The sequence below is a fragment of the Lissotriton helveticus genome, chromosome 12, assembly GCF_964261635.1.
Source record: "Lissotriton helveticus chromosome 12, aLisHel1.1, whole genome shotgun sequence".
Lineage (NCBI taxonomy): Eukaryota > Metazoa > Chordata > Amphibia > Caudata > Salamandridae > Lissotriton > Lissotriton helveticus.
This window is the reverse complement of record NC_136073.1, coordinates 472701843-472720864: the sequence shown is the minus strand read 5'-3', so window position 1 is coordinate 472720864 and position 19022 is coordinate 472701843. Positions and strand designations below refer to the sequence as shown.

The window sequence follows — 19022 nt, the reverse complement described above, 5'->3', positions numbered from 1 at the left end:
ACTTATGCAAACAATGGATCATACTTACATATTTACTTAGCAAAACACTTATACAAACACCACTTCTTCTATTCATTTAGATAGTAAGTCATACTTAGTGATTTATAAAATCATTATTACAAGTATACAGTTATCCATACAGTCACTCACACAATCATTGTGTCTTATGTATACTTATTTATATACAACAACTGACACATACACTGCCTTTTATTTTTCTAGTTTGTTGGACCTGTACCTTTGAGAAATATATTTGCTCATCACCACACCCATAAAGAGATTCCCTCACCCAAACTGTTAGAACATGTAGTTTTAACTTCATATATCTACTGAATCAACTATTCACACATCTTTGGACAGTCACACACCCCCCACCGAACCACACACACTTTCACACTCCCATACAAATACTCAGTTAACTAATCAATAACTAATATAGACTTTCACATAGCTAGTAACCAACTGTAGAATCAGTTTACACAACAACTGACAAAGTGATACAGATATTCACACAGTTTAGTCACTATCCACTATATTTAGTGAGACATTATAAATTGGTCAAGTAAACAGTCAATTACACTGCTACTAAATCCTCCATCCAAATATTTATTTATATATATCCACTCATTCTTCAATGTAAATTGCTATATATATATGTAATGCATATTTAAATAACGAAGTAAACCACATTCACTGGATGATATCATCAGTGATGTCATTTGAGATGTCATCAGTGATGTCACTGACCATGTCATGAATGATCTAATATGTGACATCATCAGCAGTGGATTGCGGGTGCGCGAAATATAGTTAGTACAACTAACTATATAGGAGCAATTTCATTGGTTTTGTATGAGTAAAATGTCCAGCTAACTATAACACCACTAAAACTTATAGTTTTTTGAGTGAATTTCAAAGGTTTTTTAAAAACGAATTCCTAACTATATAACTCCTGAAACCTATGTTTTTTTCAGTGAATATATATATATATATGCACCTGGACGCTCTCCCTGCTTGACCCGCCCCCTGAGCACCGAGTGAAAAGGTGCCTGTTCGCTGCTGCCTCGTTGGGAGACGCCTTACGCCTACCTGCTGGAGGAGGGAGAGCTCTTGGTTCCGTTTTTGCTCCTGAGTGTTTGCTGCTGGACCTCGCGGCACCCGCTTCGCGGGTCCCGCATCACCCGTCTGCCTGGGCGCTTGACTTTGTTTGTTGCCGACCAGTGACCAGTGGGATCTGCAGGGCTGCGAGCGCCAGGTGAGAGACAGGGACTCCATTGCCCAGGAGTCCCTGCGTTGTCATCACCTGCACCTGGACGGTCTCCCTGCTTGACCCGCCCCCTGAACACCTCTCTCCTATAATAGGGACTGTTACTTCCGCTGCGCGGGAGCGTCCCGGGAGAAGCCCGGGACAAGGGCGGGACCGTCTGTGGCCATCAGGGGCCGAGGGAGGCCGGGCTGGGCCCCCTCTCTGTTATCTTACATCAGTGACTTTTCGCCTTCCTTCTATGACTTGGTGTTTAAAACGAACCTAGGTACTGTTTTTTTTCTGTAAATATATCACCTTGTTCAGGTTACCAAATATGTCTTCACCAACAATTCCCTCCACTGGTATCCCTCTTCAGGGAGAGGTGGGACCAGCAATCTCGGGCCCATTGGATAAATATTTTTTACGGGTAAATAATGATATCGATAAAGAGATTGCATTGGCGGAGAGACGCGCTGAGCGTAGGTTGTCAATTGAACTTCTCAAAATACCTTTGGAAAAGAGACAACCGCAGGTTTTTCCGGCACTGATTCCGCCACGGTCTTCTTTAATCTTGCCAGTGGTAGCTGAAACCTCTTATACTTTTCCCCCTACGATTGAGTTGTTGACCGACCCCTATGTGGATCCGGGCATTTGTTCCACCCTTGTTAGTACACCTCCCCCACCCACTGATCCATCACTATGTCAGCCGATTTCGGCCCAACAGAGTGTGCTAAATCAAGTAGGTAGAAGAAAGTCCTGCCCTAAAAGGAAGAGATGTCCTGCCCAAAAAAAGAGCTACCTGTCTAAACCCCCTAAGAAATTAAGGAAAGTTGTAGTAAGTTCTCGCCCTCCAAAGGAATTTATAGAGGTTGGCCCCAATGGGGAAAACGAATATGAGGCGGGGGCCGCTCCTGAGGTAGTTATTTTTGACCCAAATAGTACCAATATACTATCCACAGGGTTGTCGCAGTCCCTACCGCTGGTCCTTTCTACGTCTTATGAGGGGGGTAATGTGCTAGTCAGTTCCAATTCCAATTCCAACACCAACGACTCCCCAGAAATTGGTGCGAGTGAGTCCTTTCATGTCAACCCTACTCTGCTACTCGAGCTGGAGAAATTAATGATGTTTCTTTTAACCCCGCTCGAGGAAAAAGTTAAAAAATTAGTGGATAGGTTAGACCATTTTGAACAGGGAACTTTGGATAATTTTTTTACTACAAAATCCCTAATAAAGTCCCACATACGATTAGGAGAGTGTAATAATTCTCACCAACCTAGTGGACCGAGGACGGATGTGTCGGCTGATGCATCCTTCCCACTTGTGGATGGCACATTAAGTGGCCTTCAGGGTAAAGGGAAATCTAAAAAGACAAATTTAGAGCCAAAGATCAACCCAAGTAGTAAGATCACCAAAGTAGTTAAGCAATCTGCCACAATTGCTACGGGTACAAATGAATCTTGCAGTACTGTTGCCCCCTCAATCATTACTCATCAGGACTCATTGGCTAATCCAACACCCTGTAGCGGTTCTGCAGTTTGTAGCAGCACAAATGTCTCTGTGAATAAAAATGTTTCTTCAAACAGTTCCCAAGTTCCAATTATTATCTCTTCTGTGGCACCTGTTAATAGCTTACCTAAACCACCACCGATGAGGGCACCGCGCAGGATTCCCTACATGAATGTACCCAGATTTCTTTCCCTATGTGGCTGTCCTTATAAATGTGCCACCATTACTGGTTGGGCAAAAGGAATCCTTCCAAATGCTCAAAAATAAAGTTATGCACTGGTTGAGGGTAAACAGACCACTCCCCGGGGAAGTAGATGGATTGATTGTTGGTGTAAGAAGGACGGAGTGGATTGGTTGTACTATCAAGAAAGTGGGGGGTGATTGTATAGTTGTTAACTTTCAAGATCCTAGGGTGGCAAGCTTGATAACGAAGCATGTTCGGGGCTCAATTTGTGGGGGAATTGGTGTCGTGGATCTTACTTTCTTTTATCCAAGACCAGCGGATGTAGAATCACTTATGACAAATCAACCGAGATCCCTATTTAGTACCCCACTCCTAGGATCTGCCCCCCTCACCGTACCATTCCAACAGAATAGCTACTACGGTGGCATAAACACAAACTGTTTTGGAGTACCGAGGGTTCCGGGGTGGGGGTACTGACAGTTGCCTGATAACTGTAAAAACAAAGTAAAGGACACGACTATCCGGAACTCATGTGGGATTTTTGTAAAATTTGTTAAGAACCTTAATGTGGAACGGAACGAAATGCATACTGGTTTGGGAATAGTAACCATGGAGAAACCATGTGGGGAATGCAACCAATTATCTGGGGATGATGACCCAACTATCCTAGGTAACCTGAGTAACCAGGGGGTTGAGTATAATGATGTAGCCGAAACAAGATCTAGGGTCGGGGAAGATGCAATTCTGAAAAATCCCCCAATGAGGTCTTCTGTAGTACCAGTCCCTGTTGACGGCCCAAATTTAGGGAAGTTCCTTTCGTGGAATATCGCTGGGCTGGCAGGTAAACTGATGTCCCAGGATTGGATAGATTTCGTTAATGGTTTGGAAGTCTGTCTATTCCAGGAGACATGGGCATGTGACCCTATCTTTTTTTCTGGCTATTTAAATTTTTCAATCCCGGCAAGTAAAGGTCCCAGGGGTCGACCAATGGGTGGCCTCACAATTTGGGTGAAACAAACTCTACAAATTAAAGTAAATGTGGTAGACCTGGCCTGTAGGGATATCCAACTACTGAGACTGACTCCACAAAAGGGGGGAGTAATAGACATTTATAACATCTATGCTAGGGGTACCAACTCAGCTAGCTCCCCCACTTTAGAGGCTTTGTTTACCTCGTTAGAGTCGCAGTCTTTGGGAAACAGAATATTAGTAGCGGGCGATCTAAATAGGACCTACGAGCCGTTAGATAGTATTGATGATCCCCTGGGGCAGGGCGAGGATACTCATTGGGGAGTCCCGATCCTAACTCTGGCTCCTGTCAAACGATGGACCAAAGACATCCTGTTAATAAACGCAATTTGCCTGGAATATGGGTTGAGAGCTCTCAATGGGAGAACGAAAGGTGATAGGGAAGGGGCTAGTACTTTTGACAATGGTCTTAATCATAGCAGAATTGACTATGTCATTTGCAGCCTGAATCTGTGGCAGTGGGTATGGGACATGAAAGTAGAGGGTAGATTGGAAAGTGACCACAATCCCCTCTGCGTGACCTATAACTGGTGGTCAACCATGTTAGGTAGCCGCCAAAAAAAAATAAAAAAAATAAAAAAAAAATATATATATATATATATATATAAAAACAAGCAATTGCAGCCAAATACACAATGGAGCTGGATTATGCTGTAAAGAATTTCCACCATACATGAAACATATGCATTAGAAACATGAAAAAACAAAACCAAAGATTGTTTTGAAACTGTTTTAATGCTGAAAAAGCAGTAGAAATTCCTATTATATCCTGAAAGCATAGAAAGCTCCCAGGCTGCATTGCAAACACACAGTCTAAAAAGACTGAAAAGCTAACCTGTAGCTGCATGCTACAAAAAACTGACACCGTGCCTTTAAGGCACTCATGACCCCCAGTATCCCATCATGCCTCAGGGGTGACAGTTGGGTCAGTTGTTCTTTTCGGAGACTGAAAAACCATGGAAACAAATAGGTTAACAATATCTCCAAATTCATAAAGATCCTTTGCCCGGTGAGGTGGGAGGGTTGCTTATGACTTTGATGAGGATACCCCTGGAAGAGACCTAGGATTACAGGTAAATAACTAATCCTTCTCTTCCAGGGGATCCTCATCAATAGTCATAAGCATTAGAATATAATAGCGAGCCTCACCTCATCTCCCTGCGGGCAAAGGAGTAACAATACAGTAATAACATTACTAAGCCTAGAAAAAACTAAGCTTGTACGGGCCGCAGGCTACCCAAATAAATTCCTCAAAGAGGCTTGTCCTACTTGAGTATCAGCCCTGGAATCAGATTCTAGACTGTAATGCCTTGTAAAGGTATGAACTGATCTCCAGGTTGCAGCCTTGCAAATCTCTGGCATAGGGACATTATGCAGGAAAGCTACTGTGGCCGCTTTCCCCCTAGCAGAGTGTGCTTTAGGTGACAAAAGTAAGGGCTTGCCTGCAAGCTGATAAGCCAACTTAATACAGGAGACGATCCATCTGGAGATGGATCTCTTGGCAGCTGGAAAGCCCGTTCTCAGTGGACCATAGTTGATAAACAATTGGTCCGTCTTCCTACTCTCTTTGGTCTTTTCCAAATAAAATGTAAGGACTCTTTTGAGATCTAAAGAGTGCAGCGACCGCTCAGCCGGGGTTGTAGGGTTTGGAAAAAAAGAAGGAAGAGAAATAGACTGATTTATATGAAAATCAGAGACAAACTTAGGTAAAAATTATGGATGTGCCCTTAAGACTACTCTGTTGTGATGGAAAACAGTGTAGGGTTCTCTTGTACAGAGCGCTTGTATCTCACTTACTCTGCGCGCTGATGTAATTGCAACTAGAAAAGCGCCCTTCCACGGGAGGTGTTGCAAGGAAGCTCTGTGGATGGGTTCAAAGGGGGGGGGGGGCATCAACTTAGACAACACTAGGTTTAATTCCCACGGAGGAGAAGGGTTTCTAACAGGGGGATACACTTTCTTCAACCCCTGTAAGAAGTCCTTGACCACCTCCATCTGGAAGAGGGAGGGCTGAGTAGGAGACTTCCTATAAGCCATAATGGCCGAGAGGTGCACCCTGATCGAAGCATATTTAAGACCAGATCTTGCTAGGTACAGCAGGTAAGGCAGAATTACATCCTCCTGTGCCAAGGGATCAAAGTGACGTTCTCTGCACCAAAGAAAAAACCTCTTCCACTTAAACGCATAAGACGTTCTTGTGGAGGGTCGCTTCGCTTCCTTTAAAATGTGCATACAATCAGGTGGCAAATTTAAATGTCCGTATTGCAGGACCTCAGGAGCCATGCTGTTAAGTGCAGTGAGGGAAGGTTGGGATGAAGAATCACCCCCCCCATCTTGGTCAACAGGTCCGGCCTGCAGGTCAGTCTCCTGGGTGGAAGCACCGACAGCTGTAGAAGGTCCGGGTACCACCACTGCCGAGGCCAGTCCGGGGCTACCAGGATCATGGTCATGCTGGATCTGATGAGTTTGGACACCACCTTCGGAATCAGGGGCAGAGAAGGAAATGCGTAAGCAAATGTCCCTGACCAGTCCATCAAAAGGGCATTCCCCCTTGTCACTGGACGGTGGAATCTGGACGCGAAGGCGTGGCATTTTGAGTTTTCGTCGTCCGCGAACAGATCTATTTCTGGACGACCCCAGCGATGGAAGAGGTCTGCCACCACCTCGTCATGCAGCACCCAGTCTAGCTGATCTTCGAAGTGCCTGCTGAGTGCGTCGGCCTTGATATTTAGCTCTCCTGGGAGATGCACCGCTACTACTGTGAGGTTCCGGGCGAGCAGCCAGTGCCATATGGCTTGTGCCTCCAGAGAGAGAGGACGCGACCGAGTTCCGCCCTGCTTGTTCAGGTAGAACATGGTCATCGTGTTGTCCGTTTGGATCAGAACTGAGTGTGATTCGAGTGCAGGAAGGAAGGACTTCAGAGCCAGATGGACTGCTCGAAGCTCCAGCATGTTGATATGGTAGGTCTGTTCTTTTGCTGACCACCTTCCTTGAATCTGCAGACACCCCATGTGTGCTCCCCAGCCTTGGAGAGACGCGCCTGTGACTATAGACTGTCGGGAGAGGTTGGTGAAAAGGCCCTCCCACCAGAAGGTTGCAAAGGTGAGCCCACCATTTGATGGAGGTCTTCGTCACCTGGGAAAGATAGATCCGGTCTTCCCAGAGCCCTGTCGTCTGATCCCATTGATCCTCCAGAGCCTGCTGTAAAGGTCGCATCCTCAACCTTGCGTGAGGAATCGGGAAGATGCAGGACACCATGGAACCCAGCAGAGACGCTACTTGACGCGCTGTTGGATTCTGGGACTGTAGTAGAACTCTGCACTTCTGCTGCATAGAAAATAGTCTCTCCTCCGAAGGATACGCTTTTCCCAATTTTGTATCCAGAACGGAGCCCAGGTAGTGAATGGATTGGGTTGGTAGTTGTACTGACTTCTCCATGTTGACGTGGAGGCCGAGCCTGTGCAATTGTAGCAGGCAAAGGTGGAAGTCGTTCTCTTCCTGTTGAGGAGATGGGCCTTTTAGGAGCCAGTCGTCTAGGTAGGGATAGACGAAAAGTCCTTTTTTGTGCAGGAAGGCTGCCACCACTGCCATGAATTTGGTGAAGACTCTCAGCGCTGACTTTAGCCCGAAAGGCAGGACCCTGTACTGGTAGTGTTTGCTGCCCACCAGAAGCCTTAAGAACTTCCGATGTCGCATGGCAATTGGAAAGTGGAAGTAGGCATCTTGCAAGTCCATCGAACACATCCAATCTCCTACTTGCAGATGTGGACATATTTGGTGAAGAGCAGGCATGCGAACTTCTCTTTGACTATGTTCTTGTTCGGAACACGAAGATCCAGGATAGGCCGGAACTTGTTTTCCTGATCCTTTTTGGGGACAAGAAAGTATCTGGAGTAGACTCCTTTTCCCCTTTGTGAGGGAGGCACCTCTTCTATAGCTCGTTTTTGTGGAAGAGCCTTCACCTCTTTTCGGAGCAGATCGAGTTGGTGCGGACGGGATTTCTTTGGGGGAATGACCTGTTGAGGCGCACGGAAACAAAGAGCATATCCATTGCGCAGTGTATTCAGCACCCACCGATCGTTCGTGATGCTGTCCCACTCTGCCAGATGTTTTGAAACACTTCCTCCCACTGGAGTGGACAACGGCGCTAGAGGAAGCCAGTGCTCATTGTTTTCCTCCTCTCGTCGAGGTAGAGGACTGCTGGTGACCTCCTCTACCTCGGCTGGCTTTACCACCCCGAAACTGGGTCTTGCCCTGGGTCTTGTTTTGGGACCACTGAGGGGTTTGAACCCTCTGTTGAGCCCCTCTGCCTTGGTCTTGAAACGGTGTTTAAACTCTTTCTTTCTAAGCCGACTGCCTTGATGGTGTTGAGCTCGGCTTTCATCCGACTCATCTCGTCGTCCGTGTGCTGGCCAAAGAGAGATGTTCCGGTAAACGGAAGGTTCAGAATGCGCTGTTGCGCATCGGGCTTGAGGCCTGTCAGGCGCAGCCACGATGAACGTCTGGCACATAACCCATGGGCATATGTATGTCCCGCCAGCATTGCTCCATCTGCAGCAGTGCTAATTATCTGGTTAGCCACCAGACCTCCTTCCGTCAGGGTCTCCTCGAAGTCTTGTCCTCCTTAGGCAATTTTGATTTAAAACGCTCCATTGAGTCCCATAAGGCTCTATCGTACCTGACTAAAAGCGCAGCCGCGCTAGAAACCTTCAGCGTCGAAGCGGCAGAACTGCAGACCTTGCGGCCCCACGAGTCTTGCAACTTGCTGTCCTTATCAGGAGGAGTTGAGGAGGAGGGAGAGACTGAGTGGGTTTTTCGTGCCGCCGCCACGACTACTGAGTCGGCAGGCGGGTCCGCTTTCACAAAGATCGGGTCAGAGGGTGCGGCCTTATACTTCTTTTGGATGCGAGCCGGCACCGCTTTTACCAATGCTGGAGCCAGGAACACATCATTGACAGGATCCATGATCCCTGGGACCAACGGTAGCACTGGACGAGACCCCGACTTTTGGTGAAGAGTCTCAAAGATCACTGTTGTGGAGACCTGTGGCACAGACAGCTCGATGTTTAATTTCAGTGCACCCCTCTGTAGGACATCATGATAGGTGTTTATATCGTCCACCGGGGAAACCCTAGAGACAGGGCTATCAACCAAAGTGGGGGAGTAATCCCGTTTGGATTCTAGTGCAGGGCAACGAGATGCAATTGCAGACGAAGATCTCCTCCTCGACGCCGATCGATGCCTGGTTGTCGACGGCGGAGGACTTGGGGCTCTCGACGTCGGTCGCTTAGCCTGCGGCGATGGAGGTGAGCCAGCTCTCGACGCCGAACGTTGTGATGACGACGAAGGCGGAGGCTCCTTACCCCTCGACGCTGAACGTCGCCCGGTCGACGGCAGCGGAGGAGACACACTTCTCGACGCCGGTCGTCGCCTGGTTGACGACGGCGGAGGTGTAACGCCCCTCGACGGCGGAGGGGTCTTATCGCTCGACGCCGATCGTCGCAGAGTTGACAATGGCGGAGGGTCTGGACATCTCGACGACGACATACCTGATCTTCTTGACGGCGAGCCCGCCGTCGACGGTGATAAACGTCGTTTTTTCGTAAAATGACCCACCGGTTGCTCCTTTCTCAACACCGAGCCCGATGCTGAAGCTGCAGGACGAGAAGACTCGCCCTTTGAAGGTTCTCTGGACCTCTTGGAGCTCTTCTTGGCTGGGGACCTCCCTCTAGAAGACCTATGGGCTAGGCCATAGACTCGAATTCTCTCCCTGTCTTTCAAAGTTCTTGATGACAGGGACTCACAGTGAGGGCAGGTCCTTGGGTCATGGTCTTCAGGTAGGCAAAGGATGCAAACCTCATGGCTGTCCGTCTTTGCCTTCTTCTTGCCACGAGAAGGGCATTTGTCAAAAAGGGAAGGCATATCAAAATGAAAATGCCAACCAACAAGAGAAAACCTACTTGACTAGATGAAAAACGTCGAAGTAAGGTCAAAAATTTAGAAAACTGAGAGAATTTTCTGTCAGAAACAGAAAAAGAGTGGAGCTGTGAAACCAGGATCCTTCCTGAAGGAGCCGGAAAGAACAACTGACCCAACTGTCACCCCTGAGGCATGATGGGATACTGGGGGTCATGAGTGCCTTAAAGGCACGGTGTCAGTTTGTTGTAGCATGCAGCTACAGGTTCGCTTTTCAGTCTTTTTAGACTGTGTGTTTGCAATGCAGCCTGGGAGCTTTCCATGCTTTCAGGATATCATAAGAATTTCTACTGCTTTTTCAGCATTAAAACAGTTTCAAAACAATCTTTGGTTTTGTTTTTTCATGTTTCTAATGCATATTTTTCATGTATGGTGTAAATTCTTTACAGCATAATCCAGCTCTATTGTGTATTTGGCTGCAATTGCTTGTTTATATATGTATATATATATATATATATATATATATATATATATAGGTGTATATATATGAGTATATATATATATATGTGGGGCACATATAATATAGTGTTTCCGGGGTCCCGCGCATGGCCGGGAATATTCTAATGCTTATGACTATTGATGAGGATCCCCTGGAAGAGAACCACAACATGGAGTAGGACCTACGCAAAGGCTGAGACTGCTTCTTGTGCTTGGCAATGTACAGTTTCACCACCTGCTCTCAAATTGCCTTCATGTACAGAAGGACACACTTATCACATGACCTACTCATGTCCTGAGACCAGACACTAAAGACCCACCTTTTGCAGATCTGTGTCAGCCATTTACTTCCTGCTGTCACTGCACAACTTGAATCCTGACGTTTTCGGTGGGGGGATTGTTCACTAGCACAATTTTGTTTTAGAAATCCCTGGGAAAAACCAAAAATTCAGGAGCGGCTCTGCATTGAAAGGTGCTAAAAGGAAGGAACTGATCTCAATGGCAAGGGTGGCAATTATGTGGGGCTCAGCTCTGTTACTTCTGTGGCAATATGGACACGTACAGTGCCACCTAGCAGCACACAGGAGTATTACTATGAAAAATCTCCAGATCTAGTTTGATGCCTGGGGAATATTCGAAGGTGAAGAAAATGCAATAAGAAGAATCCATCAGAAAGTAATGCCTCTCAGAATTCTGGTGAGTTAGGTTCCCTTCTTGAGATTTTTCTCCCGGTTGGGCTCTTCATCAAACAAAGTCACCACCTGTTGTAATTTCACTGCTGTGTGATATAGGGGTAAGTTGGGCAGTCATTGCCCCCTTTTGCCGATGGGAGCTTCTGAGCTGCCAGTTTAATTTGGCTACACGCGTACACCAAAACCATTAAGCATAAAAGATATCCAAGTGTTTAATTTGCTTACTTGGCTTTGAGAACATAGAGCAACATGGTAGAAAGACCATTTTAGCCTCTCTGATCCTTCCCATAATAGATTATGGCAGTGATTTCCAAAATTCGACTGAATGCCTCAGTCCCTCTAGAAAACTTCCCATGTTCAGTAAGCACTGCTCCTGTCTAACATTAACTTGTATGCCAAAGTGTGTTCCTATGTCAGAAGAACATGCTTTTCCAGTCCTTGAAGACCCCCAGGTGTGAATAAGTGTCATTTTCCCCAATTGGTGAGTAAGCTTGAGACCTGTCCTGGAGAATAGAAACCGGCTGGTCCATATCACTTAAATACACTAATGTATTGGCAGTGTACAATATCACGTGGGTTCTTTCACCCAGCTGTGTCTGCCCACCCCCTAGCTAGATTTTAGTGAAATGTACACACTAGCAGCTCCATAGCCTGTTAAAAAAAATTGCAGACAGGGGGTATCCCTGTCTGGTACCTCTTCCTAGCTTCCAACTTTTTTGAGATCCATCTGTTTACTTGGATTCTCAGTGTTGATTCTGTATTTAACAATTTGAACCAGCTTAAAAAGTTTGGGGCGAGTTTCATCTTTTCCATGACTAACCATATGTATTCTCAACCCACTGTGTCAAATGTATACTCGACGTCCTGCATCATTAGAGTGTAGATGTGTGACTCATCTAATATCATGCTTCTATTCAGGACGAAGCAGGATTGATTGTTAATTGTTTTGTCTAAAAACCAAACACAACCAAAATATTCTGAATACAATCCGTTCTCATTATTATGATTGTCTTGCTGGCAGTAGCTGCAGCAATCTCGGAGCATAACCACTGCCTACTGTTCAATTAACCATTAACTCAGGGATGCTGAGTGGACTATTTGCTGTCAGGGTCTAATACAAACAATGTCTGACTGGCATTTACTTCAACAATCTCTGATTTTTATAACCAGAATGAGCTTTTTAAGAAAGCAAAACCTGATGTCTCTGAACCTCTTTATTAACTACATAATTAAATACACTTCTCTTCTTTTCACTGCACACACTCCAGTACTTCACTTAGGCCCTCATTATGAGTGTCCCTTTTATTCCTATAATGACAGATACCAGTCCCTTCGCAATTTTATTGAAGATCTTGTTAAGTGAATATTTGTAATATATTTTGCAATGGCTCAACAAGTGAACTGAGGCTTTGTGTTAATCATATGTTCCCACAGGATCTAGAAAAACTACATGCTCAAATTGGAATCATGGTAGAGTATGCCATTGCTTTGATGAGTAAATTGGATGGAATTAACAGACATTCCTTCAACAATTTCCGACTGCGTGTTGGTAAGTTTTGAGTAATGAGAAACTTGAATATATGTTTTTGCTTATGCATGCTAAAATCATTCAGATGTAGCACCCAAATGACCAGCTAGTGTTTCAGCTTCTTTGTGTAACTATTACAAATTCTGAAAACAACTTGATCCTCATTTATAAAAAGAGCATGAATTTGTTGGGTTTCATAGAAACATGCCATTTTGTAGCTTATAAAGGCTTCCAATTCTATACAGTTTATCTATTTCCTTTTCTACTTTTAAAATATAAAACTTAACACCTTTACTGCTGTGCAGTTTACACTGTGTGCTGACGATTGCAAAAACCCACTGTTCATGACGAGCTCAGCTCGTCATGAGCACACAAGCAGTGTACTGCACGACGAGCTGAGCTCGTCATGAGCATGGAAGGGGTTAAAGGTTCATCCGTTTCTCGCCTATTAAGCTCTTTCAGCAAGGCTTTGGAATAGCCTTGTTCAGACATTTAAAGATTAACAGATTTTCAGAAAAAATCTTGAACACACTTTGTGTGGGAATTTTCAGTAATACAAGAAACTCTGAAATAATAAAATATAACAAAATTGTCCTATTGTAATCCCTTTTTCTTTTCTGGCTTTTCAGTCGTGGGGTGAGGCCACATATACTGAGAGGCTGTGTATTACATTTTCACTGCAAATCCTAGGTTTTACCCGTACCCCTGGCCAGCCTTGCTCACCCAGGCTCATGACATGACGTTTAGTTCTATATATTCACAAAAAAATGCCTGCCATTGGTACTGTCTTGATCACTCTTTTCTAAAGTTATAGTAATACCTTCAATTTATACATTATGCATCACCTTTAAACTTTATGTATTCGTTACCTACAAACCAAACAAAATACACAAAATAAAAAATTGCAAACTTCTACTTATACCTTTGATTTATAATTTAAGTAACACATTCAAATTATTATAACTGACACATCGCCATACACAGTGTATTCAACTATGTAGGCAGACTACATTAACTATAACTTACCACTGTACCATGCATTGTGTTCACTCAAACGATATAATTTGCAATGTCATAATTATTATTATAAATACTATTATTTTAAATGGTGTAAGTGAAATAATATAAAACTGAATAAGCAGTGCATGGAGAAGGCGCAAGTTGTAGTTAATGTAGTCTGGCTACAGAGTTGAATACATTGTTTATGGAGGTGCACAAGTTCTAATAATTTGAAAGTGTATCATAAATATTAAACTAAAAGGTATAAGTAGAAGTTTACAATGTTTTTTTTGTAGTTTAAGTTTTGTTTGTAGTTAAAGAATAAATAAAGTTATATTAATTTAAAGGTGTTGCCCAGTGTATAAACTGAAGGTTTAACTAGAACTTTAGAATTTGTAATGTTTGTGTATTTTAAGTTAGTTTTATGTAGAAAGAAAAAGTAGAGTGATGTTCACTGGAGTGGCATAGAGTAGAATAACAGAGTGTAGTGTCTTAGAGTGGAGTTGCCTGCAGTGGAATAGTGTACAGTGGAGTGGCATACAATGGAATATCGTAGATTGTAACAGCGTACAGTGGAGTGACGTAGATTAGTGGTGTGGACTGTTGTAATTGAAACAGATGTAGCATGAAAGTGTGTGAACGGATGTAGATATAATGTGGCAGGAATATACATTGTGGTGTCAATGGTAAAATGTGCTAGTATGTGTTAATAGTGTAAGTAGTGTTAAAGTTATGAATTTAAAAAAAGTAGTTATATATTGTGCCGCGGTGCAGGTGGATGAGAAGTTATTATGTGGTTGGCTAATGGCTGTGTTTACCAATGGTAAAAAACAGCCATGTAGTTTTTGCGACAGTTTGGCTGCGTTCTGCGTTTCGCTGTATTCTGGGTTAGGGTCTTAGTTATATGTAAGAGTAGGTTTTATTGTGGCTCACTACCTATTACCACTTTATTAAAGTTTAGGCAGAACTCCCCATTTTTTAACCTTTTCTTTTACGTGTTGTGGTAATTTGTTATATAATATAACTGTATAACTATAATTGGTGAATTTCAGTGGTTTTGTAGGTCTAAAACTTTGTTACTGACATTCTCACCTAACTATAACATTACTTTAACCTTTGATTTTCTCAGTGAATTTCTAGGATTTTTGAAAAAATCTTTTAGCATAAAGTAATATTTTGTTACCCTACATAAAAGGCCACCACCCCCAACCATGCCACAGCCTTTGGCTCGTGCCCCCACCTCCCCAAGCCACATTGGGCCAGGGACTGCATCCCCTGGAACCCTACGATATTCACAAAGTGGAAGGGGAGAAGTGGCCTCTCTACCCTAGCCAGAAGGGACGGGGATCCCATCCACTGGGGCCAAACAATGCATGTGAGGGGGAGGGGTAGTTCATGGCCCCCTCTTCGCAGAGCCAATAGTGTCCCCAAGGACCCCATCCCCGGGGCCAAAGCATATATTTAAGGGAAGGTGGCACACAGCTCCCCCTTGAGCCTTAAAAGGCCCCGGGGACCCCATCCCCCAGGGTCAAATTATGACAAAAAGGGAAGGGGGGACTTTGAACACCCCCCCAAGCCCATTGTTGCCCCCGTAATCCCACCCCCCTGACTATTTTAAATTAAAGTTGGGTTCCCCGGTGCCTAAGCACCATGTTGGGGGCTGCGAAGGGGCACCATGGCCTCTGCAGGCTCCCCGTATACTGCTGTAGCCAGCACTGTTCCCATCTGCAGAAGCAGTTTTTTTGCATGCTCCCTTGGGTTGGAAAATATCTATTTCCCTGCCTGCAACAGTGCGGGCTAGGAAAAGAAGTCTGCTCCCACCTGGCAGGAGCATTTTTAAATCTCCTGCCAGCTGGGAGCAGGCTTGACTTCCATGCCTGCACTGTTTCAGGCAAGAAAGACATGTTTGCTCCCGCCTGGCAGAAGATTTAAAAATGCTCCTGCCAGGTGGGAGCAGACTTCTTTTCCTAGCCCGGCAGGCAGGAGCAAACACATGTTTCTGTGCCTTCATCAGTTTAGGCAGGGAAGCTACACTGTCGCAGTGGTGGATCCTGGGGGATGGGGTCTCTGAAGCCTTGTAAAGCTCAGGAAGGGGTGGGGGAGTCGTGCATTACCCATCCCTTTTTTGGCTAAATATAGCCACAAGGAATGGGGTCCTCTGGGTCTTTTTAGCCTAGATGAGTAGGGACGTGAAGAAAGTGAAGGGATGGGAGTGCGTGACTCCTCTCCCCCTTTTTCTTTTTTTTGTGCACCGTTTGGCCCCAGAGATGGGGTCTTCAGGGCCTAATGAGGCTCCGGGAGAGGGGCTGCGTATTCCCCTCCCTTCACTTCTACATCAGCCCCTGGAGGATGGAGTCCCGGGCCTCACACTCTCCTCTAAAAAAAAATTATATATATGATTTGCACCACTGCCGGGCCCAGGCCCTTTCTGTGGGGGTTTCAGGAGAAAAAACCCTTTAAAAACCTTTGCCGCAAATACTCTGTAAAATTAAAAGAAAAAACAACAACTAGCGTTTTAATTGCTCAACAACTACTTAAACAGATTTACAACACATTATAAATGCACTGTTTCTGGGTCAAGATCTAGCTTTCTGCCTAATTTGGTGTAAATTTGCTCAATAGTTTGGACTGTAGCTGTGTCTAAAGTTCCTATGGAAAAATGAATGGAGAAAACACGTTTTAGGACCCTCCATTTTTCTTGGTCCCTGAAATTTTCCATTCGCAAACTAAAAGTAGCACTTTTTTGGAAAGTTTTGTTAAGATTTGTCTAATGGCACCACAGTTTTTAGCAACAAAAAAAGGTATTTCCTATGAAAACACGATCCTAACTAGAACGATCCAGTTGCAGTGAGTTATAGAGAGACAGAGACAAACACATTACATTTAGAATTATGCCTCTTGATTGTCTGAAATTCATTTTGTTTAGAGCTGAGGCATGCAGAACTTAGACACTAACCTGTACACCAAAAAGATAGTCTCTCTTTTCTTATGGTTGATCCCTTCTCAGTACTTTCCAAGATTTCTCTTGCTCTCTTCACATCCTATCCACATTTCCCAGCCATCTTGGGATAATGATCCCGCTTCCATCTGTTGGCTTTTTGGAACTCTCTCCTATAATATATAGAGTTTATCTGGATTTTTGCATTCTAAATACATGGCAAAGCATTGAGCATTGCATCCTTCCTTGTGTATTGTCTTTTTTTTTATACATTATGTATTTTCATTAAATTAGGGATTTCCAAATACAATTGCAATAAAAATGAATGCTTGTCAATTGTTTTTATTCAGGCATAAATCATGGACCAGTGATAGCTGGTGTGATTGGTGCTCGCAAACCTCAGTATGATATTTGGGGAAACGCTGTTAATGTGGCCAGCAGGATGGAGAGCACAGGTGAACTCGGAAAAATTCAGGTAATGGACTGACATGAGCCTATTCCATTAATTCCAAAAGTTGATAGCTTCTGTAAGCTACATAAAGACTTTCCCTTCTGTTGCAGGTTACCGAAGAGACCAGCAATGTTTTACAGGGTCTTGGGTATTCTTGTGAATGCAGAGGATTGATCAATGTCAAAGGGAAAGGAGAGTTAAAGACCTACTTTGTGTGCACGGACACAGCAAAATCCCAGAGCATTGGATTCAACTGTTGATGCCAAAAAGATCATGCATTGCTCGAATCAACATTCCTGTTCGACTGGGTACCTTATGAAGCTGCCAAATCAGCAGGGCAAAGAAAGACTAGATAGTGATGGCCAAGAATACTAAGGGTTTCGCTAACAAGAGAGACATGGAGGCATATGGACCTATGGACTATTTGGGTGGAGCTACTTTCGAAGTGGTGGAATGTGCATCTTCTGTTGAACTTGTGGCGAGTGGGAGGAAACACAGCCTCTATTCCCTGGATCACCTGGATTCACCACTTATTGCCTTGAAGAAGATAACTTATTTTTTCTCGCCTTAAAGAACCGTGACTTAAAGTGTATTTTTGGGGGATTTGTGACTCGAAAGGCTATAGAAAGTCAGAAATAATTTTAATATCCAGTATTGGACCATACAGTGTTTTACAGACTACTGGCCTACTTTAAAAGCTTGCTGCCTTTTTATGTCGAGTTTTCTGAAATAATTTTGCTCTTTCTTAAAATGCGCAAGTCTGCAGATTAATATTCAGATAATCTCCAGCTTCCAAGTCATAGATGATATAATAACGATCTGTTGTCTATTCCTACAAAAGTGATGTTTTGCATTCATCTCACAGAGAGACATTGGTCTGCTACATACATACTGCATACTCATTGTTAATTGAAAAAACTGTCAGTTGCTTTAGTTATTTGGGATGCCTGTTTTTTACGTGACACTTATTTTTCCAGATGCTATATTATGTGTGGAGATTGTGCAAGATGGTTATTTATTTTCCTACAGTTTTAATACTATATGTAGCATTCATTATTCATGCAGACGTATAGCATTGTATCACTCGTCGAGAACCTGGAACGCATGATTTTTAACTTATTTTACCTGTAAAATATGTGAAAGGTCTCGGGCCTATTTAGTTTAGCCAACAGGGATACTCAGTCAAAATATTACGGCTATACTGTCTGCTGTATCTAGAGGTGCCATAGGCTATACAGCTTAAAGCACTTTTAAAACCGCCGCCACTTTTATAACTGAGTATCCCATTCACCAGCCTCTAAATGGGACCCTTGACTTGCCAGCAGAGCTTGGTCTTATTAAATAGGGATCGTCTCCAGATTCTGGTGATACTCAAATAGCGAAATTAGAAATGCCAAGAAAGATTGCAATGTAGAATTTTTCCTATATTTCGCTGGCAATTTGACCTTACAGCCTCACTCCTTTCAGTGTGACTTGTAATTTGTTCTGTCCCTCTTTGTTGCTGTTTTGTTTGCATTACAACAGCCTTTGAAAGTTGGTTAGCCACAAATGTTACAACATAACACATAGGATGTATATTCTTTTCATTTACTATATGATGAACGTTTTGACTGAATAAATGTATACCTGATCAGAAATGTCCCATTCTGAATGGTTCCTTTGGTCCAAAGGATGACATCTAGGAGCAGGTGCCAAGGGTAGTGAGTTGAGGTGAAACAATGGTGTAGTAAAACCTTTCCTTGTTTTCATTTCATATCACATTTATGGTGGTTTGTGATAGTTACGAAAGGAGGAGGCTCTGATGTGGAGTGGGAGGTTATTCCACGCTTTAGGAGCTCTATAAAAGAACGTCCAGCCTTCTGATCTCATTATGTGTATGCGTGGAGTGAGAATGAGTAGGAGTCTTGCGGAGTGGAGGTGTCTTGATAGTTGGTGGAAGGAGATGTGACTGTTCAGGTAGGTGGGGCTGATTTGTGTAGTGCCTCAATTGTGTGTGTGAGGAGTTTCAATGGAGCACATTTGTGTAAGAGGGTC

General features: G+C 44.0%; 1 protein-coding gene across 1 annotated transcript in view; it reads left to right on the top strand.

Annotated features, from left to right (window-relative positions):
* Positions 1-18625, top strand: part of ADCY7 (adenylate cyclase 7) — a 441560-nt gene extending 422935 nt beyond the window's left edge. Inside the window, exons 24-26 of the mRNA XM_078670626.1 lie at positions 12507-12621; positions 16888-17012; positions 17099-18625. Of these exons, the coding sequence (XP_078526752.1) occupies positions 12507-12621; positions 16888-17012; positions 17099-17248 (390 nt within the window). The 3' untranslated portion in view covers positions 17249-18625. The remainder of the gene's footprint in view (positions 1-12506; positions 12622-16887; positions 17013-17098) is intronic.
* Positions 18626-19022: the final 397 nt, after the last annotated feature.